The sequence below is a fragment of the Triturus cristatus genome, chromosome 6, assembly GCF_964204655.1.
Source record: "Triturus cristatus chromosome 6, aTriCri1.1, whole genome shotgun sequence".
NCBI classification, from domain to species: domain Eukaryota; kingdom Metazoa; phylum Chordata; class Amphibia; order Caudata; family Salamandridae; genus Triturus; species Triturus cristatus.
In genome coordinates, this window is record NC_140589.1 from 343,123,362 (window position 1) to 343,149,081 (window position 25,720).

The 25,720-nt window shown below is 46.1% G+C and overlaps 1 protein-coding gene and 1 pseudogene across 1 annotated transcript in view; one reads left to right on the plus strand and one right to left on the minus strand.

Moving 5' to 3' along the window:
• ADAM17 (ADAM metallopeptidase domain 17) overlaps positions 1 to 25,720 on the plus strand; it is a 597,876-nt gene that overhangs the window by 306,068 nt on the left and 266,088 nt on the right. The window contains exon 10 of the mRNA XM_085610726.1: positions 14,045 to 14,133. Within this exon, the coding sequence (XP_085466852.1) occupies positions 14,045 to 14,133 (89 nt within the window). The remainder of the gene's footprint in view (positions 1 to 14,044; positions 14,134 to 25,720) is intronic.
• On the minus strand, positions 17,970 to 18,730 carry LOC146817157 (proteasome subunit beta type-3 pseudogene; annotated as a pseudogene).

The following is a 25,720-nucleotide window of genomic DNA, read 5'->3' on the forward strand; positions in this document are numbered from 1 at the left end:
GGCAAGGTCTTGTAATCACCCCTTGCTTAGGTGTAGTATTCCTATACCTAACTTACATATAGACACATGTGTACCTATCAGTCACTCCTATGGCAGGCCTTGACAATCCTGGAGGCAGAGTGCTTGGTAACATGTGAGATGGTGCTCTAGCATGACCTGAGCCTGTCTGCAGCTTTCGGAACCTTGTCCTTATAGCTGTACTATGATATAGCCTACCATATACTCTTAAAGTGCCTTATAATCTTAGCCGGTTATGGTAACTATGGTTTGGCTTTATCGAAACATGTCGTGTAAGGTGTCTAACACTGTGGAATAATACCCCCATGCCATTTCTGGACATGAGAATATTATTCCCCCCTTCTAGAGGGAAAGACATGTTAAAATCATACTTCAACTGTTAGCCTCTGACCAAAGCCTCAGCATCACAAAATGGATGCTGCTGCCACGACACAAGTCTGACCTCCTGCAGCTGGGAGTGATCCCAGCCAGGGAGGCCTGGACAATAGGTTTCCTGCTTGGGGAGGTGCTAGCACCTCCCCAGACAGCCTTTAGTGTATTGGGGCAGGGTGGGCTGAAAGGAATGAGACATGCCTGGGGCACACAAGGTGTTCCTTGCATAGTCCAGTTCAAACCGGCGCTGGGGCACTCCAGCCCCAGCTCTGGCGCGAAACTGGACAAAGGGAAGTGGGTGTAACCACCCCCTCCCAGGTCCCACCCATAAGGTGTGACCTAGCAGGTATCCCAGCCCCCCAGATTAGTATAAGAGTGGGAGTTGGGCCTCAAGACTTTAGATTATCCTGAACCTGCAAAACTGAACAGAAACTCTGGACCTTCGACATTCGACGAAAGAAGAAGACTGAAGAATCTCCCTTGTAGCCAAGGAGTGGCTACCCTGTGCAAACAGGCACCATCAAGAGACTACCCTTTGCTTTGCGACCGTTCTACGAGGAACCGACTGCAGAGCCCGACCAGAGCCTTGACTTCCAGACTTCTCCGACCCTCATCCACATCTGCAGCAGAGCTGAGATCCGTGGAGGCGACGAGCGACGTGGGACCGGCTACCTGGAAAAAGTGGCTAGTAACTTGCAGCGCAGCTTCTGAGGTACCCTCGAAGTTGTGCACCGGGGATTGAGAAGCCCCAACCCCAAGCACCATCTGCACCGAAGATCAGCCCCCCACACTCCACGAGTCCTGCGTGGGGCCCTTCAGCATTTTCCTGCTTGCCGCGTCTGTCCGGTTGCTTGCCCGCTGGCTAGTGGCCTCTGTGACGACGCACCCTGAAATCTTCTGCGCTGGTTTGGCTCCTCCAGACTGGCTCCCGCTTCTCTGCAAAGAAGAAGCACCCCAGACCCTCCTGGTCTGCACCAGAAGCAAGTCCTTCGTTCTTCGTGGGTTCCGCTTGCCAAGGCTTGGTGAGTCCTAGTCCAACTTCGACGCCGCCGACAGCAAGAGCCTTCGTGGGACAGCTCGCCTCCTGGTCCTGGTCGTCCTCGACGCTTCCTGGTCCTCCTGGCTGCAGCGACAAGCTTCACCTTCACCTGCAATCTTCACGACATCGCCTGGTTCCTTCCTGGTTCCACGTGGTCACTGGCTAGTGACCTTGACTCTGTCCCTTCTGCTTGCAGGTTTCTTCTCTTCTTGATCCCAGCCTTGGGATCCACCGGACACTCTTCACTGACTGCCTGTCAGCATCTTTCTTCAGGCATCCATAGGAGTCGACGACGAAAACGGCGCATCTTCACCCCTATGCACCCGCAGCCTGTGGGCTAGGTAACTTGGGTACTCCGGTGCTCATCAGGATAGTGACTATCCTAGTGTCTAGTTTTCAAGTCTCAACTTCCTAGCTACTCCGGAAGTGTCCTAAATCTACCGTTTTCTAAACTGTACTATTGCTATTGACTTTTACGCATTACGCGTGAGTGTTTCCACTCTGCACACGAATCCCGTGGGCCTCCCACTGCCTAACTAACGCTAGTGTAGTGTAGCCCCAGCGATTCCCTAGGCCTAGGCCTATTCTATTTCCGTGACAGTGGTTCTTATACCACTTACTTAGTATATGGTTTGCGTGGCCCCTAGGGCCTAACTGTATTACTTACCTGTGTGACTTAATGTATGCATAAATAAGACTGTGTTGTACTTACCTCTAATCTCATAAAGAGTGCTGAGGGTTTGCTTAGAATAAATACACTTTATTTTATATATATATCTGTTGTGGTGTCCTTTCATTTGGTATTCAAGGGATTATATATGGTATCACAGCTGGCTTCACATGCCATTCAGAGTTTAGCCTAAGACTGCTCTTGTCCATGCTACCACTAGGATAGCTGGTCTATAAGGTTGACTTTACAACCAATCACCATAAGGGTATTTGGACTGATATAAGGTGTACACTAGAACTAGTGACATCATACATCAGGCCAACTTCTCACATTGGTGAGCAGCGGTTGGGATCTGAGCTTGCTGTTGTAATACCATTGTAATCTTGAGATACTGAATTGAAAGATCACACAGATATTGTCTAGGTACATATAACATAGATTATTATACTTAAGTCCTACTGGACTTTGTAGTTGTAGGTTGAAGGGAGTAACACACCCTGACTACAACTACTAGAGAGGTTTAGTAGATACAACTAGTGTAGGTAGGTGCACACACCACACCCTCACTAGATCATGTCTCTGAGAGGAGATCAAGTAGATGCTCTCTCAGGAGGATCAGGTCTGCAAAAGATCCCCTCTAGATATGATACCTTAACATTCCAGGAGATGAGACACTTGTGTACCTCCAGAGGAATAAAACAGGGTGCAAACCCTACCCTCCTTCAGTTAAGACAACTCCTAGAGGAGTATGATGCTCTTAGGGCATCTCAGGCAGGTGCCCTAGGCACAGAGGAGGGTCTACCCACCACAGAGGAGTCAGATGGGGCTTCAGATGGAGAGGTAGACAGCCAGGGCCTAGTAGGAAGACTTAGCCAGGCTAACCTAAGTTTACATGGGAGTTTGCATGGGGTCCCCCCATACAGACCCACAAGTAGGCTTACACAGAGAAGCAGGAGGGACAGATCCCCTTCAAGGGAATCCATCCACTCCCATGTCTCTAGCATCTCTAATGCTTCCTCTCACAGGGGAATGACTTCACCTGAGAGAAAGGAGCATGCAGCCAGAATGAGGGAGGCTAATCTGAGGATTCAGAGGGAAGAACTTGCCCTTGCCAAAGAGAAGCTTGCTCTGGCTAGAGAACAAAAGTTAAGTGGGTTAGAACCCACTGGTGGCAGCAACATTCCTAGAGATAGAGACAGGCACTATGATAATAGAAACCTGAGCAAGATTGTCCCTCCCTACAAGTGTGGGGATGACATCCACAAATGGATAACTGCTTTGGAGAGAGCTTGCAAAGTACAGCAGGTACCCCAAAGTCAGTGGGCAGCTATCTTGTGGCTCTCCTTCTCTGAGAAAGGAAGAGACAAGCTCCTCACACACCAAAACAACCTCTTGTAAGCCCACTCACACACCCAAACAACCACTCATATACCCATTCACAGACCCATACCAGTACTCACACACTAACTCACTTCTCCATAGAGGCAGTCACGCACCTACCCACTCACTTATACAGCCACTCACACAACCATTCACTCACCCTCAAAGCCACTTGTGCACCCAGTCACTCACCCTGAAGCCAGTCACATAGCCACACACTCATCCATACAGCTACTCACACTTCCACTTATTTACCTACAGTCACTCAAACACCCATTCACTCACTAATACAGCTCTTCAGTACAGCCACTCACTCATCCATACAAGCACTCACACATCTGCTCACTCCTCCATACAGCCCCTCATACATCAACTCACTTAACCAAACACCCACTCAAAAAGCCACTCACTCACCCATACAGCCAGTTACACACCCAGTCATTCACTCATACAGCCATTCAGACACCCACTCACTCACCCATACAGTCACTACACATCAACTTCAGGGCTCGAAAAATCCACTCACCCGCTCGATATGGCAAGCCAGATTTAAATCAGGACGAGCTATTTTTAGGGCCTACTCGCCCTTTCTGGCGAGTAGGAAGACAAACTGACTTTTGGCCTCTGTTTCTGAAAGCGAAGCAAATGTGACAAGATAACAAGATTTAAAAGCATCTTTATTGCTCACAAAGTGACTGAGTGTTAAAGATGCCTTTAAATCTTGTTATCTTGTCACATTTGCTCTGCTTTTAGAGACAGAGGTCAAATACATTACTGTTAGGTTGAGTAGATTTTTTAGGTTAGTAGGCCTGTAGGTCTACTAACATTTTTATGATTTTTCGAGCCCTGCACTTACCGACCCATAGAGCCACTCACACCACCGCTCACCCATACAGCCACGGATACACCCATTCACTCACAAATACAGCCACTCACACTGCAACTCACTCACCGCACAGCTACTCATGCACCCACTTATACACTCATTCAGCCACTCACACATCCATACACATAGGGATACATAGTCACACAGCTTCTCGCATAATATATGTTAGAAGCATTATCACTCAGTTTTAGTGCACCTAGTATACTAATTTAACTTTTGTAGTACGTTAGTATACATGTTTAACCATCATAAACTCTTGGAAAAGGCTCACACTCACTGAATGATATCATTTGAGATGTCATCAGTAATGTCACTGACCATGTCATGAGTGATGTAATATGTGAAGTCATAAGCAGTGCATTGTTTTGGCGGGGGCGTAAATTATAGTTCGCTCAGGTAACTAACTGCTGAATTTCAGTGGATTTGTACGAGTGAAATCTGAGCCTAACTAGAACATCCCTGTAAACTTTGTTTTTTCAGTGAATGCAATAACTGCTATCATCGATGGATTGTCTGGTGATACGTGTCCTAGCGCAAGGCTGACATGCCTTGTACCCACTGATACATTGATAGAACTGCAGAGCATTACATTTGATGTTTTCCTATGTTATTTTATTTACATGACTAGTCTGCAGGGATTCATTAATTGGTCTGATGTCACAACACATACCCACACAAACTCTTGTAAATAGTTTACTCATCTTCATAACCAGAGAAATATTTTTTTTCCTTTCAATTCTTTTACTCGTTTTTCCTTTTTCTGATGCCTATCTCTCCTGCTACAGTCACTGCAAGTTAAACATACATGTTGTAAGTCTCCCTTTTTTCACAAAGCGTATTCATTAAACTCTGCTCTTGGGTCATATTGGTGGAGGCTAGTTTATGCCTTTTTGTATGTGCTGTACTTTGGAACGTAGCCATGCTTGTGGGGGACATTTTTTACCTGCTGAACTTAATGTTAGGCCCCAAAATGGATTACATATTAGGGTCATGTTAATAGTTGTGCACCCTAGATCATTAACATGAGGGTTAGTATTTTTAATAAGCCAGCAAACGTAAATATTATCTCTAATCGTCATGCTATGGGAAAAATGGTTCCCTTAGAACAATTTCATCTTTAAAAAAACCCAATAAAAGGCAGGTCTCACCCAAGAAAATCTGCAATTCCTGGTTTGTATTAAGAAATCTTTGTAATGCATCTAAAGCAGTAATTCATTATGATTAACATTTTCTTAGCTGTTGAATCAGATTCTCCCCATGTTTGGTGTCCAAGATGCTAACGTGGTCTTAGTAATAAAAGAATGGAAGGGTGCCCTTGGTGGTGTTGGGATTCATTCTTTTGACCTGCAGGTGAGAGATGAGAAATCTGGAGCGAGCACTTAAAATGATGAGCAATCTTCACAGCCATGATGTGATATGTGATTTACCTCATGTATATGTGTAGCACCCGGTTAAGATTGGTCAGCAAGCTAATTTGTATTGCCCTGATTTATTCTTTCTCTGGTGGATCTTGTTGGATGCCACACAAGTATTTTCTGCTTTTCAGCAACACGTCTTGATTTAAATGTAAAAAGAAGTGTTGCAGTTGATGATTTAATGGGAAACCCCGTTTCGCACCAGCTAACGCCAGGGACCACCGGAGGGGGCCAGGACTACACCCCCCAGCCTGCTTTGTGGCTCATGGCTGCCGCCGCCGTCATCCCGTTCGCGCCAGAAGGCGCTTTAAATCTTGTGGAGGGCTCCCGCAGCACGGGACACCCGTTTTGCACCAGCCAATGCTAGGGCCCACCAGGAGGCCAGGACTACACCCCCAAGCCTGCTTTGCAGCTCGTGGCCACCGCTGCCGTCATCCTGTTCGGGTCAGGAGGTGCTTTAAATCTTGTGGAGTGCTCCTGCAGCGCGGGACGCGCCCTAGGCAAGGGCGGGCCCGTCCATTCCAGGAAGAGGCAGGGCTGGGCCACCCCCATTGGCGTCGATCTCTCAATGCTGATTTGCGGGTAAGACTTTCTGGGTTTAATAATCGTCCCCTTTGACTCTCACTTTCTTGCATTGAACTATCTGCTACCAACCAGCCCAATTACACCAGGGACTATAGTGGTCTATTGGCAGGAGCCGGTAGGGGAACCAGGAAAGTGTGCACCCTTGATTTACTTGATCAACAGTGAGAGCGATTTTTGTACTGTACCAGACTGGAAAGTACCTGAGATACCTTTTTATCTTGATTATTGGCCAACCAACTCTTTTTCATTTCCTTTGTCCTTGCTAATTGTGCTCATTGATAATATTGTGGCTCCCCGCTCTTGTTCTTATAGCTCATATTTGTTTTAACCACACCTAGGTGTTACCTGGCTGTTCCTAGTGGGGAGTTTGTATCTTGGTACTGCCAGAGCCTAACAATGGGAAAGCGTACATGCACAGCCAAACAACCACTTTGTCCCCAAGTTACCCCCCCTCCCCCCAATGCCACCAACCTCAATTGATAGGATGCTTCAGAGGGCCATAGGTGTGGTAAACACCGAAATAGAGCTGACAGAGAGGCACTTGTCACTAACCCCAGACATCTTTTGCCCACTGTCTGAGGTATCCACCTCCCAAGCTGTCATTCCTGTGCCTACATCCAGGACAACAGAGTACTTCCCATCCCCTTGTCAAGAAGCTCCACCGAAGCCAGTAACTTGCAAAGGTGGTACTGTCACAAGTAACCCAAAGGGAAGCTTAAACCAGCTAGTGGGGCAGGAGCCAAAAGAAAGAAAATTATCGAGCACCCAATATCGATGAACCAGTTAACTCAGAGAGAATAGCAGGACACCTCACCAACCCTCGAACTGACACAGACTGCCTACCTTGGGTGCGGAATCTGTTAGCGGACCTACAGAGCCAACTGAGGGCCATCGTGAAGGAAGAACTTGCTCAGCTACTAGATCGCATGGACAAAGGGGTAACAACGGGGCACAGCAGGCAAGCAAACATACAGAGCCAACTGAGGGCCATCGTGAAGGAAGAACTTGCTCAGCTACTAGATCGCATGGACAAAGGGGTAACAACGGGGCACAGCAGGCAAGCAAACACTAGTGTCAATTATACCCAAGTGCTAGGGAGGGAGAAAGACAGTAGCTGCCAGACAGATAGTGCAGGTCCGACTCCCCCAGACAAGTCCGGTGCACTGAGCGATGCAGCCCCTAAAACGTTGCTGGATTCCAGCAGGGTAGATGGCCATAGCAACCAGACAGCCAAACCCATCTTGACCCCCACAGAAAGCCAGGTATCCAGCAGACCCAAGACTTTAGTAATGCCACTGGTCCTAGAAGCTCTAATAATGAGAATGGAAATAACAACTCCGTATCCCATAAGAGGTATTTGCATAAAAATAGCCCCACTCAAATAGGGTCCAGGGAAACCCGGCAAGGGGTGGGTGCCGAGGAGGGCACAGCGCGAAGGCCTGAAGCAGCGATTCTGCCCACTATAAATTTACCCCCAGCCTCCCCTCTGTATGTCATTATATTGACAGGAGTACCAGAAATCAATAATGGGCAGAGGAAAACACAACTGGACCTCAGGAACAAATGCCTTTTCTGGCTGGCTAGGTACAGGCAGTTCCCTTATGACAGGGAGGATCTTAATGGTTCACAGAGTTGGCTGGGTGGGCAAGAGACAAAAAAGAATGCAAGGGGATTGTGTAGATATCAGTTTCCCCTTACTGTCTACACCCTAGTAACCCAGAATCCTTGCCCCCAGGAACCACCTACAGGGGTTAGGGCCTATCCACTGAACTACTTCTACTCCCACTGTCATACCCAACCCAGGGCTCATAACACTACAATCCAGGTAGAAGGCCACTCTAAACAACAAAAAGCGGGTCCACCCGAGACCCTTGTTATTTAACATACCAGTAACAAATAGATTTGGGGCCTAGAAGAGGTGGATTGACACGCAATTACAGGGGGGTCACTTCCCGGACCCATGTGCTCGGTCTGGAAGGGACTTGGGGTTGTCCAGCAGAGGTAAGCCGAAGCAGACCACTTGCCACAGGGCTGGGGCAGTCCTAATAGACCTGCAAACTGAAACGCAGCTGATTGCCTCTGGTGCAATTGGGACACACCTGCTGCCCCCGATCATTAGTTTACCTAGGGAAGGTGTCCCTATATAAGTAGCAGAAGTTGTTCCCCTGGCCCGGAGGATATCCAATTTCTTAACACTCATATGCTCAATGCCCCTTTTGACAACTGTAACCCAGACAACAAGCTGAGAGTTTTATCCTGGAACATTGCCGGTATAAAAAGCAAATTGCACTGCCCAGACTGGGGGCTTTTTGTGGAGAAATATGAAGTGTTCATGTTTCAGGAAACATGGGCTAGGGATGACATTGAAAGGGCGCGGTATGCAACATTCAATGCACCCGTCATATCGGGGGGGAAGAGGCAGACCATCTGGGGGCTTCTGTATTTGGGTCGCCTCACATTTAGGCTGTACAGTGGAAAAAGTGAACCCCCAGTCCAATGATATCCAGTGTGTTGTACTTACTTTCTCTTCCAAATTGAAAATAGCTTTTATTATGCGGACGCTGTCCCAGTCGGGGGGAGTGTCGCTGGTGCCGGAGCCCAGGCGATGTCTACTGAACGTGTGGGAACCCAATGACCTTAATCGCCAGGTTCAGGGCTGGGCCACGCTGGGGATGGTACTGGCTAAGCGGAACATAGCTCAGAAATGGGGTACGGGAGAGGCACCGTTGCTGTCAGTGTGGGGACGGGACATGGATAGGGCTATGTTGGCCGAGAGATCGGTGTTCATTGGGCGGGGGTGTCCACAAAAATGGAATAAAGTGTGGGGGGCGTGGAACAAGTACAGAGGGGGCATATGTGAACCACCGCCGACACAGGACGATGAAGCCACAGACACTGACTAAGGAGAGGGTCTCGGGGGCAAATGACTGGGGCATGGAAGTTGGAATTGAGGCCTTGGGCGGGCGCACTGTGGGAGGGGTGGGTGATGCTGGTGAATGCTGGGCAACGATTTTGCTATCTTCACTAACTGTACTGTACCGTTTTGCGGAAAACAATAAAAATCTTTTACAAAAAAAAAAAAAAATAGCTTTTATTAATCTCTATTCGCAACCTGTAAGCCTCAGCCGCGAATCCTTGACCTTCGATCAATTGAACACCTTCATTACTTCTTTCCCCACGAATATGTGGTTGATTATTGGGGGCGATTTTAACTGCCAATTTGAGCCCCTTGCTGATCCCACTGATACAATTCCTAGCAAGGAGGATCTGCATTGGCTAATCCTCGACCCTCAAATTCCTCCGATTAAGGCTTGGACCCTGCTGGCACTCCAGATCAACTCAGTCACACTGACCCACTCCTTGAGAGCGTGTAATGGCCGTACCAAATCAGGCAGACCAGGGAAGTTAATTTTTAATAGAACAGGCCAATCCTCCCTGCTGGACTATATTTTAGTGGAGACTAGGTTATAGCAAAGGGTTGCTGATTTCGCTGTCCTGTCGCAATAGGACAGCGATCACAACGCCTTGACCATGGAGCTGGAGCTGGCGGATTTTGAAAATGCCATGGTTAGCGGTACCTCCTTGGTTAATAGTCTAACACTCTCAAACAATAGAAAAAGAATACGGTGGGGGCAATCGAGCAGTCATCCGACAAGCTGACCATACTTAATTCTTTAATCATTACGTCCCTATCAGAAATGGAGGTGGCCGTTACCACAGTGGGCTCTCTTCCAAACACTGATATAAGAGCGGCATTGCATGATGAACTGACATCCAATCTCGCCAATATATTCTATCCCAGGGTATCCCCTAAGGCGAAAATGGGGGCCAAACAATCCTGGTTTAATGACACCTGCCAAAAAGCTAAGCGAGCACTGCTAGATGCCATCAAAACCAAGGATAGGTACTTATCTAAACAATTGAGGGTGCTCATAAGAGATAACATCCAACAAGCAAAGAAGAGCTGGGAATTAGAAAGCAGGGATGCCCTCAAAACTGCCCTATCTAACAGGGACATGAAGGCGTTCTGGTCAATAGTCTGCACAGACAGCAGTGAAGGGAAGTCAGCTATAGAGCCAACCATTTCAGCGGTCGTATGGAAGACTCACTTCCAGGCTCTTTACACTACAGAGGAAGCTGTAGGCCCAATTGGTGAAACATCCTCAATACCCCTAGGGACCATCCACGAAGAGGCTCCCAGGATTACCCTGACAGAAGTTTTAAACGCTACATGAAAGCTTCCCCTCAGCAAAACTCCGGGATTGGATAAGATACCGGGGGACCTCTTTCGGGCAGAACCAAAAAATATGGAGACCCTACTTATGGGAAATATTTTATGCAATTATGAGAGGTATGGTGATCCCGGAAACATGGGCTGGGGCAGAAATTTTTCCAGTTTTTAAAAAGGGCTCACCCTTTTGGCCCACAAACTATAGGCCTATCGGCTTGATCGATGTTACCCAGAGCTGTTTGCACGGGTCCTCCTCGATCGCCTCCATATGTGGATGGAGGAGCATGAAATTCTGAGCCCAAATCAAGCCGGATTCAGAAAATACATCTCCACCATCAACCAAATTTTTAGACTCCATCTCCTATACTGGAAAACGGTGTCATTAGAGGGTGGCAATCTCTATTTAATATATGTAGATCTGAAGACTGCTTTTTATTTGATCCCCAGAGCCAAACTGTGAGATGTACTTAGAGACCTGGGGAGGCCCCCTCTACCTCTTGAGTCTGCTCATGAGAATGCCTGAGGGCAACTTTGCCCAAATGAGGTATGGGAAATGTGGTGAACTAACGTCCCGTTTCCCAGTTAATAGAGGAGTAAGGCGTACTCGCCCCAACCCTGTTCTGCCTTTTCATCAACACTCTGGTTGCCCAACTTAATGAGGTAAAGGACCATGATGCCCCAAAGCTGGCACGTATCAAGGTGATGTTCGCGAACGACACACTGTTATTATCAAAGTCGCCCATGGGCATCCAGAGGGTTCTTGATAGCTTCGCTATTTTCTGCAAAAATAACGGGTTGGAGATCAACACACTGAAGACCAAATTTATGGTCTTCAACCCACTTAACATATCCTGCCCGAATCCTTAATGGTACTTTGCTTGAGAGGGTCTTAGTTTTTGACTACCTAGGTGTTACTGTGTCTGAAACGTTTGAGTGGGGCTCCCAATTGGCCAAAGCAAGCCTTAAGCTAGCACAGACTGTAGGGGGAATGGCAAAAATTTACAGAAACTCCTCCCCCAAACCAGCTGGGCCTGAAGGGGGTTTGTTATGTTTTGTATTGCTGTCATTTTTCCTTTAATTTAGGTAGGTTTCCCTACCCTCCCAAGCACCCGCAGCTATACCGGCGGATTTCGCCTGACACTTCCAGGACATATATTTAACGATATCAATGGCATAGTGTCTCAACCTAAGATTCCCTGTGTCCCTTCCTTTCATTTTGTATGATGCTATATGTTGGAAATTTCAATAAAGAGATTTAAACAATAAGTCACACCCCTCGGGTGCCCCGCCTGCAATTGTGTGGAAGAGTCAGAGCTTCATGTTTTTCTTCTTCTGTCCTGGCTATAAACTAGCCAGACAGCGCTGGCTCATCCAACTCTGCAGGAATTTAGGGTTTATGCATTCATTATGTAGTGGCATTTAGAGTCCTGAAGTATGACACCCAAGCACCTGTTGTCTTTGCTGTATCCTGATTTTTAAAATCAATGTGGCTTAATCGTAGGATGTTGGTTAACTCGCCACTGCGCACATTAAATGCCCATAGTGCATGCATCCTTTTAAAAAATGTCTTAACTTATTTTTAATCCCCTCCAATGTTTTAATAATCAAGTTTAATGATGAATTGAGATTTTATCTGGACAAAATTGTATGTGCACTCGCTTATGGCCCTAGTTGCTCCACACAGGGAAACAGACATGGTAGCTGGTTGAGGATGGGGTGAAGGTATGAACTCCTCGAATCTACCCCCTGTGATTACTATGATGTATTTTAATGCTGCTAAATTTGCAATATGAGTACCTATTTATGTGTCAACGGGTCTGTTATCTGTTTTTATCTGTGCAAACTGTTTTTACTTTTGTACTTTTTATGGTCTACATCGACCGAAATAAAGTTTGTTTGAACGGAATGGAAATTTATTGAACTCATTAAACTAAGTTTTGTATCTTATCAGTTGCACAAAATACAGCAAATGCTGTTATCACACTTGTAGAATCCACATAGTCTGTACTTTGTTTGATTTTACATTTGCAGAAATGATAGTGCACATTAGCGCAAAACATTTCAGCTGATGATTAACGTTGGAGAGATTGTTGGAACTCAGGCTCTATAACACAAGATTTTCTGATGCTAATTGAGTACATCTCTTCACCTGCACCGAACTGCACTGATGCTGGAATAGTACCAATAAGGCAAAACTCAAGTCTTTTATGAGTATCTTAAACATTCTATTGGTGCATTCTGATAATATCAGCATACATTTCTATTTGGGAGTAAATTTGAAATATGATTAATATCTCTTGGGATATTAATCCACTAACATTGATCATATTGCAGATTTGCCTTTAGCTATCAAGTGATCAGTGCAGATTCTAGTGGTGGTTGCGATCCATTAAGGAGCAGTCTGATTTCCTGAGTGGTGTTAACTGGCAAAGAGTTTCTTTGAGGTGATGATACCCCTAGATGTTCAATGAGAGGGGTGAACACATTTGCATGGGGCCATACCCCCTGTCGATCAGTTCCCACATTTTTCTGATTCCAACTCCCAGTACCATTTTGCTATTAGAACTGGTAGCAAAAAAGTGGATTGGGTAATTTTCTGCAATTGGGCTATATCTGTTCTTGAGCAAACTTTCAGTAATACACTTACACCTCTTCATGATGAGGCAATCTTCTACATCATTGGTTCCCAAACTTTTGACTCCTGTAGACCCCATTGAGTCACCACTGGAAGCCGGAGACCCCCAAACAATTTGTACGATTTAAATTTCAAACATTAAAACAGTAATTCACAAAAAATACACAAACAATTGCACATCCCAAAAATATTCTAATTACTAAAGATTTTATTATTTTATATTGGATAAAAATGCCAAAATCAAAACAATGTAATGGGAAGGTCGGTGCAGGATCTCGGTGACTAACTTTTCAATGCTTGTTTTATTACGCTGTACGATGCTCCGGCTCCTGCCGGGGTCAGACTGAAAACCCAAAGCAACCCTGGCAAATGTTGGTTATCCTTTAGACAAATTCTATATATTACGTTGGCATACCTCTTCTATAATGCTAACAAGAAGCACAGTTGTGAATTACATTTTCTATTTTTCATCACGCTATTTAGAAGGCACAAGTTACTGAAAAGAGATTCACTACAAGGAATTGGATAACATATTCACCTTCGCTTCTCAATAAAGTCCCATATTTTCTTCTGCTTGGAAGGCTCCACTGGTGTAGTCAGAAGTGTTTCATCATGAACTTTGTCTTACTTGTTTCACCCTTGTGCTCTTCTGACCTGTTCTGGTTATTTTTAATATTATGTTAGAAAGGACAGGCTTGATACATGTTTTGCAGTGATCATGTGATGCAACATAACTATACCAACTTTTGTAAATTAAAGTAATTGAGTTCACATTCCCTGTATAGTTAGAAATGCTTTGCTATTCTTTTGCAGCTTATGAAAGTGAAAAAACAAGGAAACCGATCTTTCTGAACACCGGCTTAACCAGCACTAAAAACTATGGCAAGACCATCCTGACGAAGGTATTCAAAACATATAGCAGGGTCTTTATCAATTAGTGTTCTTTCATATTTGTTTTTTGTTGTTTTTACTAGTTATGACATAAGTCCAGAGGAAAAATGCAGTGGAATTTCAAACAAATCCATTCCATAATGGTCGTCATCTTCTTCTTTCTCACATCAAGCACATTTTCATGTAATATCCTAGCATTCTATTATTCTAACCAATAAGCATGTGTTTTTAGTTATGAAGTGAGATGTTTTTAAAGGCAGAATGTACTAAACATTTACAAACATTCTTAGGATATGTTATAGAGAAACATGCCTAGCACTAGATGTCAGATGTACTAAGAATTATAATACCAATTTCCAGATAGTGTTTTTATCTGAATTGCTATTTGGTAGTCCCTATTCATAATGTATGAAAGTTATATTTTTAAATAACCGATTCCTAGTGGGTTTCAAATCGACCTACCTCTTGAATAATAATGAGGTAGTTTAGAATTTGCGACTCATTAGGAATGACAGCCATCACAGGGATGGTGGCCTGCTGGGGTCAGCAAACTACCATGTCTATGATTAGTTTTAAATAAAGCATTTTTTAACATTGCAACCCAGGAAAATGCAATGTGTTTAAAAAAAAAGATGGTCAGTGGCGTGTCATATTATCCAGTCTGAGCTTACAGAACCAAATGGGGTGTGGATATTAAGCTGTGATATTTATATATGGTCACCTGATATTTCCCTACAACAGTATAGAAGCAATACGATTGTTCCAAGAATTTCAGAGAAAACTGATCAATTTTACACTTAGACTTCGATGTGACATTGCTGTAAAGAAATACATTAACCCTGATGAAGTCCTCTCGGAGGACGGAACCCGTTGGCCGGGCTGATATATTGAAGAATAATATAGAGAATTGTTTTGAGACTTCATACCATGGCTCCCATGTTATATTGATATTGGAGAAGTGTACATTTATATTGACACCATTGACCTATGTGTACTTCTGTGAAGGAGGAGAGCGGAAACAAAGAGAACAAGCTCTACAGTATAATTGTTGGAATCTTGAGGCACTCCCTTTTGAGTGGTTTTCTGTTTTAATGTATTTATGGTTTGGGAGTAGTTTGACCATTAGAGGGTGAGTGCAGACCACTATTACCTTATGGAACTGGCACCTGTGACGCTGTATATAGCCAGAACTAGTCTTGCTTTGGGACTATTTTAACATTAATACATACTGTAAAGAATTGCTGTTTGGAAGGGACACCCTAAACATGTCCCTTCCAAATAATGATTCTTTATGATTTCCTAAACCCATTTAGCCATTTTCTTTAAATGAAATGAATCCTTATTGTTCAATTAATTAAAATTGTTGCAATATTCTATCAATGAACAAAAGCTTGTTTAAAATCTCACACAGTTAGATAAGAATGAAAAGACATTTAAAACTATTAAAATAGTAAGAAGGACTATTACTTGAACTATTGTCCTATCTAGCAGTAAGGTGCTGTACATGGGACTTGAGAAAAAGTTTTATCATAGTCTCTCTTGCTTAATAGCCGACTGAATGCTTTTATAACTCAGTTTTCAGTTTCAGTGTGGCTCGGATTGCGTCTGTGAATTTCCCTAGTCGGTCCGCAATTTGAGATGTTTTAGCGGAGAAGCACAGGTCTGAAACTTCCCTGCAACTTTGTAGGCCAAGCAACCTACAGATGGGGAGAACCAAGCGCTGCCGCTCACTGACTAACTTTGGGCAGCAGCACAACAGATGGAGCCAAGATTCACGGTGGTAGTTGCAGAGTCGGCAAGCCACTGAATTGTCCTGCCGGGCCCACGTTGAGTTAAAATCCGTGATTGGGATAGCGAGAAGTCTCATGTAGGTGATTCTTCCTCGAGCCATGACTGTCAAAGCTTGCTCAAGGTAGGGCTGTGATTTTCCCATGATATATGAGGAGTCCAGTGAGGAAAGACTGAATTGGTGATACAGGCTTTCCAGGTCCCTTTCAAAAGATATTCTCTTTGCCTGAGTATTCACTGTGTTCCTCCAGGCTATTATTGGGATGGCAGGGTTGTGCAGATTTTGGACGTCAATGTCCAGTAATCTATTGGCTGCTGCCAAGTGCACCTGCCATGGGGAACCCTCCTCTTCGAAGAGTGTTTTAATTTGTCTTTTTAATGACAATTCTGGAGCTCTCGTAGTCCTGATATAGTATTTTAATAAATCACCTGAACAAGTAATGTCCGGACTGGTGAGACCCAACTCCAGCCTTACTCTTGCTCTCCTGGCCTGTCTAGGGAGAGCTAGGACCTTTTTATAAGACAAAATTTGATGGTTCGCGAGGAACTTATTGAAGGCACTGGGGAAAACGATATGGCCATAGTTAAGAGAGGGCACTAATTTTGCCTTAAGAACATTCAAAATGGGTTAAGCAGTTGGACTGTGAAGTCGCTGGTTAAGGCTTTTTAAGGAAAAAATGATGCCTGCCGCTTTCCTTCTCAGATGTTTCAGGTGGCTGTAGGTTTTGCCCCTTCCAATAGCCAGAAGCCTAAATAGTTGGAGCTCATACTTGTTTTGATTTGCAGGGCCCCAAGTCGCCAATGTGTGGTCTTCTTTCGTGGGTACTTCCCGAATACAAGTATCCTGGTCTTCTCCAGATTCACCAGGAGTTTATTCTGTTGGTTTATCCGTGCAAAGCTTTTAGGGCGTCCGGTAAGCCGGTTCTCGTGTGGTCCATTATTACGATGTCGTCCGCATACTGGAGGATTTGAAGCCGCTTATTCCCCAGTCTTGGAGGCAGTAGACTTGCCCCCTCCAGCGCTTTCCCCAGGTCAGCTGTGTACAGAATAAAAAGTATAGGGGCAAGTATGCACCCTTGTTTTAGACCGTTGTTGGTTGGTACCATGGCGGTGACTGATGTTTGGCTGATTTTAATACGGACCCAGGTCCCCTGATATAGAGAAATTATGGCCTTTAGTAGCTGTTGGGGAATTCCCCAAGAATGCAGTTTTTTCCACAGCTTCCCACGATCGACCCGATCAAAAGCTGCAGTATAGTCCACAAAACGGCAGAAAAGTGGTAACTGAGATGGCTGGGTAGCGCGGTTAGACAGACAGGCCCTAAATCCTGTTTGAAAAAGGGGAAGAATATTATTATCTGTTGCCCAGGCTTCCAGTTCTTTCAAAAGAATTCTGGCATATGCTTTCGCCTCAACATCTAATAAAGCAATAAGCCGGTAATTTTCGGGTTTTGGGCTGTCCCCTTTTTTATAAATTGTGGAAAGTATTGAGCCTTTCCATGATGATGGAACAGTAGAAGTGGCGAAGGTATGCTTAAAAAGTGTTGTTAACTGTTCTGCCCAGAATTCCTGCGAAGCGTTGAACACAGATGTGGGAACTCCATTGGGTCCTGGAGCGCCATCTGACCTCACTTTTTTGATCAGGGTAGTTACCTCGGCCACTGTGATGCTAGTAGAATTGGCGACGTTATCTTTTGTTGGAGATTGTTGATGGGAATAAGTTTGAATGATATTCTGATGAGTTGAGCACAGCTCAGTTGCATGTTTAACCCACTCCAATGCTGCCACTCGGTTTTCTTTTATCTGACCGGTGTAAGTGAATTGCTTAATATATCTCCAAAGTTGGATATGTCCCCTTTCTTTGAGGGTGGTAAAGATTTTCACCCATTCTGCCTCGAATTTCTTGGAGCGTATTTCCCAGACTTTCTTCCTGGGCACTGCACGGGGAGCTGTTATTTTCTGAGTTTGGGGATTTTTTTTTTTTTCACAGGCGTACAGAATTTTATTTTAAAAAACAAATATTTAACTGCTTGAAGTGGGAATGAACAATGAATGATCTGTTAATTCAGAGTTCTCGTGGTGATCTTGTTTTTTTCTATTACATGCACAACAACTCCCATGCCGGACACAGCATCCCTGTCCACTGCGTTCAACATGGCCTGAGAGATCGTTTCAAACAGGTCGTCTGGCTCCATGTCGGGTTCAAATAGGGACTCACACATTCCGTACATCTGCTCAGCGCAAGTACCACTGACATCAACATCCTCTGTCACCATTGGGCAGCCAATCAGATCCAAAGAGCATATGAATGGTTCATAGGTTTTGGGGTCTAGTCCAGCAATAACCGGCTCAACGTAGTAGGGTCCGAACCGCTTCTCATACAAAAGGTTGGACACCAGACTCATGAATGTCTTAGGCTTGATCTGACGGCCTTCCTTTAGTTCGTAGAGGTTTAGCCGGAATTTCAAACGCTGGGACACTGTTAAGACGTCTGTTGCCAACCCTGCTAGTCCAATATATAGGCGCTCTCCCATTGGAAAGATCTTCTGAAAATCGGTGGTCACCATTTGGGCCTGGACTCCGTACCGTCTGTCTGCTGCGACGGCAACACAGTTCTTTCCTCTCATGGCCATGACGGCCCCTCCGTTATATGACATAATAGACATGGTTGTAGATGTAGCTGGACCCCGGACACTGCCAGAAAATAAATCGAAAGCCACCGGTCACACTTCCCTACCGAACCGCCCACGGACAAAGCCTATTGGATCTTAGTGCCAGACACTCTTCGTATTCCACCCGCCGATTGGCCATTTTAACAAACTGACACCGAGTGGTAAATATTAAGACCCATGATTGTTGCCAAAATCTATCAGTCACTCAGAAGGCTAGAGACGCCGGAAGCTCGAGTTTGGGGATTTTTGATGGCTTTCCTTCTTGCCTTCAAGGCCCTTGAAAGACTGCGTTTTGTGTGAATTAGGTCTCTTGATTTAATACATTGCGGGGGTCGCAGAGAGTGGGTATCCTGCACTTGGGTGCCTCCAGTTCGAACCCTACGGCTTATTTTACCCCAGTGTTTCCAGTTGTGTTTCGGATTCCCTGTTTAGCTGCAGGGTTATCCTCAGTGGCCTGTGATCGCTCTCATCACTGTTGTCCACATCAAAGTTGTTAAAGTATGGTACTAGATCCGAAATAAAGATATAGTCTATTGTAGACTTGTCCCTGAAGGTGGGGAGTGGGAGCCAGAGAGGATCCGCAGCTGTTTTGATGGTGTGAGCAGAGACCAGACTATGATTTAGAAAAACTGCTGCAGTGAGGCACCATCAATGTGCGGTAGGATATGCACTTTCGACTTCCCTAACTCCAGAGTGTTCAGGTCACCAACGATAACGGGGAGATGTAAAACATATTTATTTATGAGCTGGTCTATTTTTGTTGTCAGTATTTGTAGAACATTTTTTTTGCTGTAAGGCAGGGTTTACATAGCAGTTGATTACCAAGAGACGAGTTGGGTTATTATTAGTTTTCAGTCCGCTAACTAGGACCGCTTGCATGTCTGGGATGTTGGTTGCAATAAAAGTTGTCTCTAGTCTGCGTGCTTGGTTTATGTAGATTGACAGCCCACCAGAAGCTCTCCCGAATATGTTACCATATTGGTAAATGAGTTCAGTATATTTGTATAAGCCTTTTAGGTGTCACAAATCCTATGATTTAGCCAGTCTCAGGCTTTTTCGACTGCTAAATAGCTTCATACATCTGGTCCCAAATGCCCTCACCAATTATTCCACTGACATAGTTGTACTCTGTCTTGAGAAAGTGGAGCATAAACTCTACCTTTATTTATACTGAGGTAGAGATTATGCTTGCATGGAAAGGAGGACCATTGTCCGTACCTATCACTGCAAAGTATCTTTTTGACTTTGGTTGCTATGGAGGGCACCACCCCCACCTTGAGCTTTGCTCATCAGCAGTAGCCAACACATTTGTCTTATCTGTGATGCAAGCAAAGTCAGCATAGTGTAGGGCCACAGAAGTGTCTGTTTGAATATGGGGGCCAGTGCTCAGAGTCATTCTTTACAGTGGACATGCAGGAGGTAGCAACCATGACCTTCAGAGCATTTTTGCTTTCCTCGGTTCCAGTTGCTTGGGCCTCTTCCTCTGAGTTGGCTACTCATTACTTTTGGGTGTAAGATGTCTTTGAGCCTATTTAAACCTGGTTTATACATGAGTTGAAGCAACTATTCATGGAATTTTGGATATGTTTTTCTATGCAAGGTGAAAGATGGACGCAGAGCCCTGGAAAGTAGGGACCAAAGGCTGTAGCTATAAAGGAGATGTGACTTGCCCAGAGAATTTGATAGCCTCCTTTTAGTATGGGAAGGTCTTTGTGTCATCAATGTGTGAGCATAGATGGCATGGGCCTATCTTCATTACCTTGCTGCTGCAGAAGCACAGCAGCTAGGCCTATTGGAAGAGTGTTTGCAAATAAGCATGTATTTATTGTTTTTGAATGACTTAGTTTGCTGTTCTTGCTATTCCCATGCTGTATATTTTAAGTTTCTCAAAGTTATAAAGAGTAATGTGAGGTCCTGGGGGGCATGGCCAGCAAGCCAAGATGGCTGACACACTCTAGGGAGGCTCCACATCCTTGTCCTTTATCTGACATGAATCCTGGCCCGACAATGCCATCCATCATCTAAAATGGTCCCGAAGACCACCCGCTGCTGTCTGTCACCGGTGCTTTAAACTGCTGGACAGCGGAAGACGCTCTTGTGGTGTAACCCCAGCTGAGCCATATGGAGGTCAGACCTCTAGCTGCGGTGGCTGAAGCGCTGGCTGGTGGCACCAAGGATTGGAGGCTGGCGACGCCTACTGCGATTAACCACCCCCCTGGCCGGCTCACAAAGAGGATTGAGGTTATGGCCGCCTTGGACGTCACCTGTTCTGGCGGGGCTTCTGGCATGCCACTAAAGCGCACTGGACTTGGTGCTGGAGCTGAACGACATTTGGGAGAAGAACACTGCTCGGTGTGACCCTTGCAGAGGCGCACACTTGGGACCGGGAGAGTTGTAAGAGGCGGTGCTGCTGTCCTCCTGACCACGTGTTCTCCTCGCTAACTGTGATCTCGACAGGAAGCCCAGGTGCCATAAAGGGCCTAGGTTTGACCGCGAGGAGGAGGATAGACTGTTTTGCACTGAACCCAGGATTCTGGGTGGGCCCTACCCTACTTTGATCCAGATGTGTTCCCTGGCCCCGCTGGCCTAAAACACTGTTCGATCTGCCATAGGAGCTGCCTGAAGACTGGCCAGAAGCAGCTGCTCCGCGACGACGGGCGATGGCTCCCAACTGTTATGGCGGCAATATGCACTGATGCGGCTGGGGACGCCCTTACCTAACGGGAAGACCCTCGAATGAGCTGCGGTAGGCCTGCTGCAACCAGAGGGACCAGTCTGACTTTGATCTCTCTGCAGCCTGATGCAGTGAGACTGCCTGCCCCCGATGGAGGATTGCACTGGTGTCCTGAGGAGGCGCCCGTAACTCTGATCGAGCAGCCGCCCTGTGGGCACAGGTGAGCGGGGAGCCTTGGACTGCGCGTGGCGGCTGCGGGGCCCCGAGGGTTATGTCGGGCCCAGGTGCAGCAGGCGAGAGCTACCTGCGCTTGCAGGGAGGACTGTGTTAGAGGTCTGGTGGCGCCAGCCCTGATGGTGGCTGCCCGTGATTGCTCCCGAATGAGTACTCCTGCATGAGGAGAGGAGACGCAGGGCGGCTAAGAGACTTTGAAGCTCTTAACCTGCGCTATTGGGACTGGTAGCGGTGGTGCTGCAGGATGGCTGCCCTGCGGCTGCAGCGGAGCAGTGGGGGATCATCTTTGTATGGACCTCCTGGATGGTGGCTGAATGCATGCTGCAATGACTCCCTATTGAGCCCTCTGCATTGGGGCCTGGTGTAGTCTGCTCTGCCCTGTCCTATCCCCACTGCTTGCCAGGGTGACTGCAATAGGAAAAGATAGACCACATCTGGCACTAGTGGGATCAGTGAAGGAGCTGCTTGTGCCACATACTTCATCCACCTAGACATACTAGCCAGACTGGGCACTTTGCACCTACCACATCCTCCCCTCCAGACTGCACTATCTGCCCGGACCCACCTCCCCTCTGCTCTCACCCCCGGGGATCAGCGTGCCGCCCAGCACTGGACATATTAGATCTGCGCCTTGCTGCATTCTCTCCTTCCCCAGCTGCTCGTCTCACCTGGCGCACTGTGGATGCTCCCTGTCTAGACCGGTTGCTGCCCACACGGGCACCCCATGAATGCCTGCACCACTGCGGTAATGTATCAGCGCTTGGCTATGTTGTGGTCTGGCTGCGCCTTGGAGCCTGGGACGTGAGACAACTTTGTCCACCTACTGAAAGAGCTGCCACACAGTGCACGCAGGCAGGCCCAATCTTGTGTCTACGACCCTAGTATGACTGAGATTTGAGAACGGGCAACGTGAAAGCCACTATTAGAGCATCAGCGTAGGTGCCATGCTTGATTGCGGAAGGCGCACGTGTACGCAATTGTGCAACCCCTCGTATGCCAGCGGTGGGACGCCCGCTTGACTAGGCCACCTGGAAGGGACCTTCCCTTGACAACTAGCACAGAGGACACAACCATGGACTGCCTGCATTCAGGGATCCAGCAGGTGACACCAGGCCCGTTGGCAACCACAGAGTTACGCACTGGAGACCAAATGATGACTGGACAACTGATCTTGGACGATTCCTTAGGCTCCAAGCTAAACACTGTTCTCCATGTGGTGGTAAAAATAGGTACCTCCTTGTAACAGACCCGCGCATCCCTCAAAAGAATTGACAAGGTTGCTGTAGACTTTACGCTACTACACATTGACCATTGCAAGCTGGTAGACAAGATACAGGATGATGAGCACACCCGGGCTAAGCTTCAACCAACCGCTCATGATACATCAGCAGTCATACAAGACCTGGTGGACCGGGTCCATACGCAGGAACGCGGAGTAGAATATGCGCAGGGTCATTCCAGAAGGAACAACATACGTGTGGTGGGCTTGCCGGAGGACATGGAGGGCACAGATACTGTGACTTATAATAAAACATGGCTTCGTAGTCTACTCGCGGAGGGGAACCCCTCTCCATTCTTTACTGTCGATAGAGCCCACAGTGTGCCGCCCCGCCCCCAGGCGCTAACCCACAGCCTTTCCTGTTTCGATTACTTAACCACAGGGATTGTGACTCCATACTCCGAGAGATACCCACGTTGAGGGAGGTAACAGTGGGTAGCGCTGCTGTCATATTCTTCCCTTGCTACACCCAGGAGGCGCATAGAGATAGGACCTCATTCTTCACAGTCAAGAGACGTCTCCGCGATCTGATCATTTGCTACTTCCTACTATTCCATGCCAGGCTTCGCGTTGTTGCGGATGGCAACACACAATTCTTTGACTGCGCGGAAGAAGTTTGGAACTGGATGGAATCCAGTGGTCTGATGACATGTAGCCTTGCAATTGGGAACTGCGGAGGCTTGGGCTTTGAATGGGGGCAGTCGCAGGGGACAGCGCAAATGGAGCTGCCTCTCCTAACAACCGAACTCTGCTCCCAACCTGGGTCAGGTCATTCTGGAACAATGACGGGCCCTACAAATTGCAGCCACGATGCGTGAGCACACCCAGTCACGTCCTCTGTGAAATTTAGCAATGATGTTTTCCCCGCCAGGGCGGACTCGCTGCAACCTCCAGATGTGACTCCTGAGACGGCTGATGACTTAATTTAGATAAGAACTCTAAGTGGTTTCTGCAATCTAGTGTACTAAAATGTTAATGACAATATGCCCACTCCTGTATTGCAGGCAGTGCTACCATAACCTACTAACTGCTTCAGTGCTCAAGCTGACACTGCATTGTCCTTGAATACAAAACAGCATACACCACTTATGGCAGTTGGTGTCTGTCTGCCTGCCCTGTCATACTGGGTATTGTCACCCTTGCTCTTCCACCTACAGCACACTGTTTGGCAGTTTGAGCAGATAATGTTGTCCCTCCGCTCTCATAATATTATTTGTTTAGATCTCCCACTCCCCATAGTTATGTTACACTGCCCCGACTGGTTTATTAAACACAAGAGCCTGCCCTATACCATGCCCTCCACCTTTTATTGGCTTGATATCAATTGAGATGAAACACAAATGTACAAGATATTGCATACCAAACTATGGGCATGCCATCCGAACAATTCATGGACACAACAGCCTACAAGCAGACCATATGCTGCATTTCACTCAAGTTTACTTACCTGGCATTCATCCTGGGCCATGAACACCAACCCTGGACACCAACATCTCGCTCAAGGAACACATTGCCAGGAAAGCAAATACTGCTTAATACCAGCTCTGTCTTAAAAAAAAAAAAAAAAGTAAAACAGTTCTTCCAAACTTCCAAAGAGCTGTTCTATCCGGATGGTGGTAACACCCTAGTTCATTGCTTTCCAGACTCCACACTGGTGCTCCTTAAGGGCATACTACACAGTGCAGAGCATCTCTTCCAGGGCCTGAAGAAATATGATCACATCACCCCCATGCTGATTGAACTCTCTTTGCTCCCCTTGATATTCTGCATCATATTTAAAACCACTCGCATCATTTAAAAACCATCACAACCTGCCCTCCCACATATCTTGCTCTTCATCTCTGATTGGTTTCTCAGCGCACCTGCAGCCAGGACCCGAGAGATGAAGACTTACCTCTTTAAAGAAGACTACATCCCAGTGCATTAACAAACCATAGCCCTTCTCCCTCTCCTATAGTTCATTGGCTTGTCTTTGACACTGTACAGCTCTCTGCTGCCTTTTGGCTAGATTTGCACGGTTGAAATACCATATGCATACACACATGGATAAGACTTTAAGGGATAACATCCATTGTTGCCTGCATTGACCATCTTGAAACAATGTTCGAACTCTGAGTGCATCAACGTTTTCCTGTCCCAGAATTTGGCCAATAATGTTTTAACTCTTGGGACATCCCTCCGGTTAAAGACTAGCTCTTGCTATTGTGGTATTACAGTCAGTCACGGACAGCATTGCACAAATGCTATAAATAGTGGGCTGTAGGCAAGCTTCTTTTTCATAGATTAATTTCTTGTCTACCTCAGTTCCCATCTCTTGTCTGCAAGGCTTTTTACCCTGTTTTTGTGTTCGCTTGCCTCTGGAGTATTTCTTCTTTACCCTCGAAATTGATTAGCTGAGTTGTATCCCTTCCTTGTTGATATCATGAAACTATTTTCCCTCTTTTTAATGTTCCATTTCTTATTCAGCATTTGTGTGTGCGTTCTGTACTGCACCCTTCTGGGAAATCTGGTTTACACTCTACCCTTAAGTTGTTACTGATAAATTGTTTCAGCTGCGTCACCACACACTTTCTAGTAATTTCACTACAAGCCCCAAGTTTGACATTCAGTAAAGAGTGTTCCTAGCTTCAATGTCAGTTCCTATTTTTCTAGGAGGGGAGTAACCTGGTCTACTTCAAGGCATTCTTGGATCTTCTGTAGAGCCAGTGAGACATTGATTTAAGTTAGGCCAGAAAGGCAGATTAGGTTACGCCTGTTTTTGACCAAGAACTAACAAACATCATCTTCAACCTACTGGGAGGTCATTTTCATGTTGCAGCCTGGCAAGTTAGCAAATTGGATCTCTTAGAAGCAGATTTTATTTACCAATTTAGTACGTGATTCATAATATGTAGATAAGCAACACTCATATGTTGCAAATATGGCTTGACAAAATCCCTGCAATTTCACATT